This window comes from Oryctolagus cuniculus, chromosome 13, assembly GCF_964237555.1.
Source record: "Oryctolagus cuniculus chromosome 13, mOryCun1.1, whole genome shotgun sequence".
NCBI classification, from domain to species: Eukaryota; Metazoa; Chordata; class Mammalia; order Lagomorpha; family Leporidae; genus Oryctolagus; species Oryctolagus cuniculus.
The window spans coordinates 32714274-32723961 of NC_091444.1; the positions used below are offsets into that span (position 1 = coordinate 32714274).

General features: G+C 36.6%; 1 protein-coding gene and 1 pseudogene across 4 annotated transcripts in view; one reads left to right on the forward strand and one right to left on the reverse strand.

Annotated features, from left to right (window-relative positions):
- The window catches only part of TGFB2 (transforming growth factor beta 2), a 93582-nt gene extending 84463 nt beyond the window's left edge, over positions 1 to 9119 (forward strand). For 2 of the 4 annotated variants that reach the window (XR_011381219.1, XR_011381218.1), the window contains 2 exons: positions 4466 to 7037; positions 7138 to 9119. Coding sequence is in view for 2 of the 4 variants with exons in the window: in XM_008268050.4 (XP_008266272.1) it covers positions 4466 to 4624 (159 nt within the window). In the remaining 2 variants the exon portion in view is untranslated. 4 annotated transcript variants of the gene reach the window in all.
- On the reverse strand, positions 2878 to 3540 carry LOC103350971 (ribulose-phosphate 3-epimerase-like; annotated as a pseudogene).
- Positions 9120 to 9688: the final 569 nt, after the last annotated feature.

A 9688-nucleotide genomic window follows, 5' to 3' on the forward strand; every position in this document is an offset into this window, starting at 1 on the left:
CTCTGCCTTTCAAATAAATAAATAAAGTTTTTTTAAAATTAGACTATACGTTGCTTAAAAAAAACAAAGGATTTATTTATTTATTTGAAAGGCAGAGTTACAGAGAGAGAAAGGCAGAGGCAGAGAGAGAGAGAAATCTATCCACAATGGCCAGGGCTGGACTAGGCTGAAGCCAGAGCCAGGAGCTTCATCCAGGTCTCCCATGTGGATGCAGGGGCCCAAGCACTTGGGCCATCTTCCACTGCCTTCCCAGGCACACTAGCAGGGAGCTGAGTGGGAAGTGGAGCAACTAGAACCCGAACCCGTACCCGTATTGAATGCTGATGCTGCAGGCAGCGGCTTAGCCTGCTGTGCCATAGTGCTGGCCCCAACTATACATTGCTTTTATGTCATTTTTAGCCTGGCTGTACTTATCAATCAATGGTAAATTAAAAGGCTTTTATTTATTTATATTTTTACTGAGAATTTAGGTGAAATTAAATTGACCTGAGAAGACATTTTTCATAGAAATATTTTATATTTTATATAGGTATCTTTTTCTATGCCCAATGATAGACTAAATATCTAATGAGAGCTTTAATGAAACCTTTTCTACTTCTTTTTGTTTTTGCTTATAGTTTTACTATGCATTTATTTTTAAAGAAAAGGAAAAAACAAGCCAAGTACAAGTTATCTAGGCAAATAAGCTCAAGTCTTTGTCACATCTGACATAATCTTTATGTAAATTTTTAATTAAAGCTATTTCTGTATGCCTTGTGCTGTTGACTTGATGAGCTGCCATGTATTTGTGGCATAAACCTTTCATAAACCACAATTCAAAGTATTAAGCAAATTTTTACCTCTTAATATAGGGACAAAACCTGAGCAACCACTGTTCTATGCGTGTTAATATTCTTATTTTTAAAACCATATTTCTTAAAACTCATACTGACCTCAAGAAGAATGATGCTGATTTTGTTGTTTCCTGTCATATTTATTATACAGCAAAAGGATTTACAAGAATTAAATAGCTTAATAGTATCTGTGTAAAACAGTTATATTTAGTTTATGGATTATATTTAGTTTATGGATTAATTCCTTACCATGTCATCTCTTTGCCTGTAATACATCTAATACAAATATATATATATGTATATATGTATATATGTATATATATATATATATATATATATATATATATCCTTGGGGATAAAGATCCATAGTTCTAGAATATTCTCAGCCATCTGATTCTGTTACACAACAATATTAGGTTGGAAATAAGACAATTTATATTTTAAATGCTTATTTTGTCTAACCTGCCTCCCAAGGACTCCACTGTAAAGATTAAATACTAGAAATGCTGTGTCTTAATAGATTATTTCCATGATATAAGCCTACTACTGAACTTTATTTTCCATAATTTAAAAAAGGAGACAAAAATACATGTGCTGCCTCTTACAGGTGTGATATATAAATTTAATGTTATTATTTTGGAAATATTATATAACCTGTCAAACAAACATAGACTGCTGGCCACTTTTTATTGAGCTTCCTCAAATTTTCAGAAACAGTAGTGGAAACTTTATATACATGTTACTTGTTGTAATGGTCAACACAACCCTGCACTGTTGTTATAATTACATAAAACAAATAAATGAGTTAATTGAAGGGCAAAAAAGGATGGCTGAGAGCCGGCGCCGTGGCTCAATAGGCTAATCCTCCACCTTGCGGCGCCGGCACACCGGGTTCTAGTCCCGGTTGGGGCGCCGGATTCTGTCCCGGTTGCCCCTCTTCCAGGCCAGCTCTCTGCTATGGCCAGGGAGTGCAGTGGAGGATGGTCCAGGTGCTTGGGCCCTGCACCCCATGGGAGACCAGGAAAAGCACCTGGCTCCTGGCTCCTGCCAGGATCAGCGCGGTGCGCCGGCTGCAGCGGCGGCCATTGGAGGGTGAACCAACGGCAAAGGAAGACCTTTCTCTCTCTGTCTCTCTCTCTCACTGTCCACTCTGCCTGTCAAAAAAAAAAAAAAAAAAAAAAAAAAAAAAAAAGGATGGCTGATTTGCTAAGGACAGATAGCCAGAAAGGGACAGAGGTAGGACTCAACCAATAGTATTTCCAAATAGAAGCTTTACTTTTTCTTTCTGCTCAGAGCTACCACGATTGCATTATTTAAATGTCCTTAAGAACAGTGGATGAAATTAAGACAATTCAGAGTGTGACTCACTGAATAAACTGCTCTGACAAAGAATTAACATCTTGATGGAAATCTGTATGAGATTTTAGAATTCCTAGGTTTCATATATGGTTTTGATAGATTTTATGAGTCAAGTATGAGGTGAAAAGTGAAAAATAAATGTTTCAATGCAAGAATGTGGTATGCTATCCCAACCAAGCTTATATTTTTAAGTTCCATTGTACTCATATTGTCAAACATATAAACAAATCACAAATGACATGAAATAAGAAAGTTATAAAGATTTCGTTTGCTTTTGGAAAATAGCTGAGAAAAAGCAGAAAGTTATTTTTAGAAATAAAATTTTTTTCATAGTAGCTAATATATCCATCTTAGGCATATAGAAACATTTCTATTTGTAAACATAATACAGCCATAATTTTACTTTATAAAAATCAAGTATCCCAGTAAAAACAGGGTATTCCACCACACTTAATTTTTTAAATTAAAAAATTATACTTTAAGCTAATTATACTTTAAACTAAAATTATAATTATACACACCAATTTCTAACCTCCTGTAACATTGAACAACAGGTTTAATCATGATTAAATGAGTGCTCAGCAAAGCAGCACTGCCTCAATTGTGATATGGTTTGGAGTCAATTTTCCTGTTGTCTAAGAAAAACAATTCCATGAGCAGAGATTTTGGGATCCTTGTGGTTTCATCAATCAAAAGAATGTTTCTGAGCAGCTTCTGAAGAAACATTCCATGACAGATTGATCACAGATCTGGGGCCTTCAGTGCTCATAATGGCACTGCCAGGCACAATCATGCTAGTTCCTGCCTCACACACTATGGACATTGTTAAGATCTACTCCACCATCGACCTCTATATCCAAATGAGGGAACTGAGTCCTCAACCAGTGAATCTTTGGTATCATATCTTCCATGAATTTCTGTCCTTCAAACACAGGTTCCACTGTCATAAACAAGACCGTATATATTTGATTAGCCCATGGTGCCAATTACTCAACTGTACTCCGTGGTTTGATGGCAAGGCCTACCTTCATCCCATTCCCTGGGTTCTCAGTAGCCTGGAGATGAAAGGTATACTGATTGGCTCCTGCTACAACCATTGTCTTTACCTACCATTCTGGCCTGGAGAACCATCAGGTGCATGTCAAAGAAAGAAAGGGTCCTGGGCTAGCTGTTTTGGGGGCCCTTCTATCACAGGATGACCAACGATGATGCTGGGAACAAAATCTTCATCTGTTACTTCCAGGTGCAGGTGATTGGCCCCAGAGTCTAGCATTCAGAGGCTATCGACCCCTAAGTTGGCCAGGTCACTATTGAGGATGGATGGGCCAATCTTGCAGTCTAACACCATGGTGCTGAATCCTAAGTCAACATTTTGTTCTCATCCATTCATTTCTTTTTTTTCATTTTTTTTTATTTTTAACTTTTATTTAATGAATATAAATTTCCAAAGTACAGCTTATATGGATTACAATGGCTCCCCCCCCATAACGTCCCTCCCACCCGCAACCCTTCCCTTTCCCACTCCCTCTCCCCTTCCATTCACATCAAGATTCATTTTCGATTCTCTTTATATACAGAAGATCAGTTTAGCATACATTAAGTAAAGATTTCAACAGTTTGCTCCCACACAGGAAAAATTGGGAAAATCTGTTGATGGACGATTTTATGCAATCTAATTTTGGTAGAATCAGTTGTGGAAAATGTATGAGAAAGGGGTTCTGGGGTTGGGCATTGTGGCACAGCAGGTGAAGTTGCATTTTGGGGCACTCACATTCCATGTTGGAATGCCTGGAATCCAGTCCTGCCTGGGCTTCCAATCTAGCTCCCAGCAAATGTGCACCCTTGGGAGGCAGCAAATGGTGTACTTGGGTCCCTGTCATCTACATGGTAGGCCCAAGTGGAATTCCTGGCTCCTGGTTTTAGCCTGGCCCTGCCCCAACTGTTGTGGGTATTTTCATTTAGGTAGTAAACCAGCAGGTGGAAAATGAATCTCTTCTCTCCACCCCGACCCCACCTCACTTCAAATAGATAAACTTTAAAAAGAAAAAGACAAAAATATTCTGTAGGAAAAAGGTAACTTTTGTGATTGCTATGAACATGTACCAATCTATCCGTAACTAAGAGTAAAGGAAAGTATAAACGCCAAATAGTTTATATTGCCAACACAGTGCTGTACTGGTGGAATAACAATATGAAATGGTTGTTTAAAAAATTAATTGCCTTTATGTTTTTGTCTTTCCCTGTGCTGTCATTCCTCTCCTGTGTCCTTTCAGGTCCTCAGCTTATATAACACCATAAATCCAGAAGCATCCGCTTCTCCTTGCTGTGTGTCCCAGGATTTAGAACCCCTAACAATTCTCTACTATATTGGCAAAACACCCAAGATTGAACAGCTTTCTAATATGATCGTAAAGTCCTGCAAATGCAGCTAAAATTCTTGGAAAAGTGGCAAGACGAAAATCATGATGATGATGATGATGATGACGACAACGGCTATGACAATAATGATGTTTGTAACAAGAAAACATAAGAGCCTTAGTTCATCAGTGTTAAAAATTTTTGAAAAAGCGGTACTAATTCAAACACTTTGGAAGTTTGTGTTCTGTTTGTTAAAAGTGCCATCTGAAACAAAGAAAGTTGAAGGCCTTATTCTACATTTCACGTACTTTGTAAGTGAGAGAGACAAGAAGCAAAATCTTTTTTTTAAGAAAAAATAAACACTGGAAGAATTTGTTAGTGTTAATTATGTGAAAGAAAAAAAAAAAAAACAGGAAAATCCCATTAAGTGGAGTTGCTGTACGTACCGTTCCTATCCCATGCCTCACTTGATTTTTCTGTATTGCTATGCAATAGGCACCCTTCCCATTCTTACTCTTAGAGTTAACAGTGAGTTATTTATTGTGTGTTACTATATAATGAAGATTTCATTGCCCTTGGAAAATAAAACAGGTGTATAAAGTGGAGACCAAATACTTTGCCAGAAACTCATGGATGGCTTAAGGAACTTGAACTTAAACGAGCCAGAAAAAAAAAAAAAAAAAAGAGGTCATATTAATGGGATGAAAACTCAAGTGAGTTATTACATGTATGGCTGAGCAAGTCTACGTTAAGATAAAGACCCTGAAAACACATGCAATGTACCAACTGCCCGAGGAAGCTTCTTATAAGGTTAAATCACTAAAAAAGCCTGCTAATAAAGGAAACTTTCAATCAGGATAAATCTGTAGGATTTCTTTTCTTTTTAATTGTAAATGGTTCTTTGTTGGTTTAGTAAACCAGTGAAATGTTGAAATGTTTTGCCATGATGTACTGGTCAAGCTTCAGACCTTAAAGTATTGCTGTGTAGCTATGCTATAGGTTTTTTCTTTTATCCATTTTTTTGGGGGGGATATATGTAACCATACCTGTATTATTAAAATAGATGGGTATAGAAGCCAGCATAATTGAAAACACATCTGCAGATCTCTTTTGCAAACTATTAAATCAAAATGTAAAATACTTTCTGTGTAATGTGTAAATTTTTACCATACTTTTTATATTCTGTAATAATGTCAACTATGATTTGGATTGGACTTAAATTTGGGCTCTTTTTAATGATCACTCACAATTGTATGTTTCCTTTAGCTGGCCAGTACTTTTGAGTAAAGCCCCTATATTTTTACTTGCACTACAAAGACATTTCTTTTACTGTTTGCTCTACTTGTGCTTTGTGTATTGTCCATTATTATGACATATGCTACCTGGGTCGGGTCTACTCATTTTTTTTTCCTTTTACAGAGGACAGATTTGAGTTCAATGGACTTTCTTTACCTTCTGAGCATTATTACTAATCAAATCAGGCATTAAAAGCATCTTTATTAGGAAAATGGGGAATTTTATAGATGCAAAAATAATTAAGGAAAAATGTAGTAAATTTAGCAAGGATTTAAGGATCTCACTGAAACTCAGAATCTTGGTGACAGAGTTAAAAAAGATTTCTCTAATTTGGTTACTCATCATTTTCATAGATTTCTGTTGTTTTTAAAAAACGAACAACTTACTGGAAACATATTTTCCTCTAACCGGGTTTTAGCGTTCAGGGGGAAATTGAAAGATCTTTTAGTTGATTTTTTTTTTTTCAAAGAAGGGGAAAAAGCCCAGGTCAGCATACGTCATTTTATTTATTTCACTGAAATTAAGATTTTTACAGATGTTCTTTGAAGGTTGAAAAGGCACAGGCTAAATTCTCCCAGGATCAAAAGATTCTTTCTTTCCTTGGAATGAGAGTTATCTGTATCTGAGGCTAGAATTTACCTTGCTTTTTATAAACAATTCACCACATCATTGCAGAGGAGATATCCCTGTATCATGGTTTTGTATGATCTGTTTATCATTTGCCACTTAACTTAGCTTGAAGATCAAAACTGATAGGTCAAACAAGGGAATATTTGCAGCTCCACCTACAGGGCAGCATAGCGAGGTATGAATTCGAAGCAAAGTCATATGGTATGGTATACTTTTTTGGAATTTCCTGGCCATTAATTAAAATGCAGAATTGGATTTGCAAGTTTGGAAACTGGAAAAGTAATAGATGGAATGCCGTAATATTAAACAACCCTTGTGACAGATGTAACCCAATCCAAGATTTGAGTGTGTGTTGATTTTTTTTTTCTCTTCACTTTTCTGTTAATTCTGTGTACATCACTTTTATTTCTGCAGGTATTTTCCTCTCAGATAGGATGACATTTTGTTTTGTATTATTTTGTCTTTCCTTAAGAATGCACTGATAATATTTTAAATGCTCTATTTTAAGATCTCTTGAATCTTTTTTTTTTGTTTGTTTGTTTTTTAAATTGGGGGGGGGGGGTTCTGTAAGGTCTTTATTTCCCATAAGTAAACATTGCCTTGGGATGGGTTGGGGGAGGTGGGAGGGAATAAGGGATGTGTTAGTTTGGGGGTGGGGCAGTCAGTTTTTCTGTGTTAAGCAGTACAATTTTATGGTTGGCATGGTTTAAAAAATGGAATATAAGAATAGCTGTTTTGTATTTTGATGACCAATTATGCTGTATTTTAACACAATGTATGTCTGTTTTTGTGGTGCTCTAGTGGTAAATAAATTATTTCAATTATATGTGGATGTGTTTTTCCTCTCATGGTACCATCATTGAGACCAGAAAATACCTGAGATGCTGGAGAAATCGGCCCACCTTTCAGATCGCCCTTGTGGCTTATTTTTGCCCGCAGGGATATTCACTCCAGAAATGTCAGGCTTTATAGCCCAAGACTCAGAGCATAGCTATCCTAGACTGAAGAAAGCCCAATGCAGTCTTTTTATTCTCTTGTTGATTGCTGTTTGGTAATTGTTTGAGATTTCATTTCTATCCAGCTTGACTGTCTATTAGAAAAAAAATGCAGAGAGATATTTGCACCACACTTTGGCTTTCTGGTTCTGCATCCTGCCAACCCCAGGGCCAAAAGAACTGGTCTAGACAGTATCCCCTGTAGCCCTATAACTTGGATAGTTATTGAGCCAGCCAGATATAACAAGAGCCGCGTGCTCTTTGGGGTTGGTTGGTTGGGAGCAGCTACTTGTCTCTCAGTTTTACCCGCACCGCTGTACCAAAAGAAAGGAAAAAAAAAAACACAAAAACCTGTATTTCCTCAAATTTCTTTGGCTGTTACCTATAAGACCAGACTTCTCAAGTGAGTTGCCAGTCTTTTAATAAATTGAACTAATTATAATAATAATAATAATAAAAAGTAGTTTTGACTCAGCCTGGTTGTCTTGCTTTAGATAATGAATGAACTAGTTTGTGTCTGTTGTATTGTATGAATATCAATTCAGTGTTAACAGTAAGGTAGAAAGTTCTGTTTGAGCTTTAATATTCAACCTATAGACAGAGCAAGTGTTCTACTGTAAAATACTCAGTTCATGCTTCCATGTAGAGTTGTCAGTAGTGGGTCATATCTAGTTAATTAGTGTGACGAGGAGGGAAATAGGATCATGGTGATGAAAGAGACACCCAACAGCTTTATCAGCTTTGAAAAATGTGTCAGCTCCTCTGGGCCTCTGTTTCTGTGTCTTGAACATGAGAATACCTGCTTTACAAAATATTTCCTACTTGATTCTGTGCCTGTGCTGTTGAACAAATGAACATAACAAAATTACTTTGCTGGTATTTGATCTGTAGTTGTTAATCAGTGAATGGTAGTCTGAACAATATTCCTGAGGGTGTTCCGCTATTGGTTTCCTGGCAGTCCTACTGTGCATTTTTTTATTTCCAGACCATAACCTGAGTCTATATCCATACTCTCCCTCTTGTTACTAAATGTGTGAAACCTCCAGATCCTTATCTCATAAACTGACCAATTGATCAAGCCGCCAGTAATTCTTGAGACTGTTTTATATATTTTATATATTAACCTTTTGGTTATATGACTGGCCAAAAATTGTTTAAAAGGGGAAATGTTTGTCTTAAGTTTTACTTAAGTCTCCCAACTAAAATTCAAAGTAAAAGAGACAATGTGGCTGGTTGAATGACCTGCTTCCTCATGTGATGATGGTAACTGTAGTATATTGGACTCTTACAAATAGTCTGTTAACTTTTTTAGCTCACATTTAACCCTATAAGCTAGATGTTTTTAGCTGAGTTTGACAGGAAAGCAGCTAGTTCAGTTGGTTAAATTCCTGTCCAAAGCCACTGTTTGTAAGTGGAGGCTCTGGAACTTCATTTTCTGATACACTTTCACATGAGGTTATGCAATTAGAATATGGCTAATCTGAATTGAGAGATATACTAGGTGTGTAAAATATGCAACATATTTTGAAGACAGTGACAAAGAGAATGTAAAATGTATCATGTCTCATGAATAATTTTTATTGATTATATGTCTAAATGATACTATTTTGAATATGTGGGATTAAATAAAGTACATTATTAAAATCAATTTCACTTGTTTCTCTTCACTTATTTAGTTTGGTTCCTAGGAAATTTAAAATTATACACATTGATCACATTTGTGCCCTGTATTTCTATTTTAAAATTCTGGAGTAGAATTTGGAAGCAGCTCTGTTTAGAAATAGTGACTAAGCTATTCCCATAAGCTATATTACCAGCCATTTGGTAATTAGCATATTATTGAACTGTGAGATTTTACCCTACAAAACTGCTTTTTCTATAGATCAAAATTTGTTGAATATGGGCAGAGCTATAGGGTTCAGCCTAACAATTGGTACTGATTGTATTTTGTTAATGAAAATGCAAATATTGGGGAAGTCGTTTGGCCTAGGAATTAGGATACATCTTGGGATGTTGCATCTCATATTAGAGTGCCTGAGTTTGAGTTCTGGCTCTGCTGGTGCATACCCAGGGAGGCAGGAGATTATACCCCAAGTGCTTGGTTCTCTGCCACCTGTAGGGGAGACCTGGATTGAGTTCCTGGCTCTAATCTTTAGCCTGGCACAGCCTTGACTGTCGCCAGCATTTGAGGACTGAGCCAGCAGATAGAAGTACACT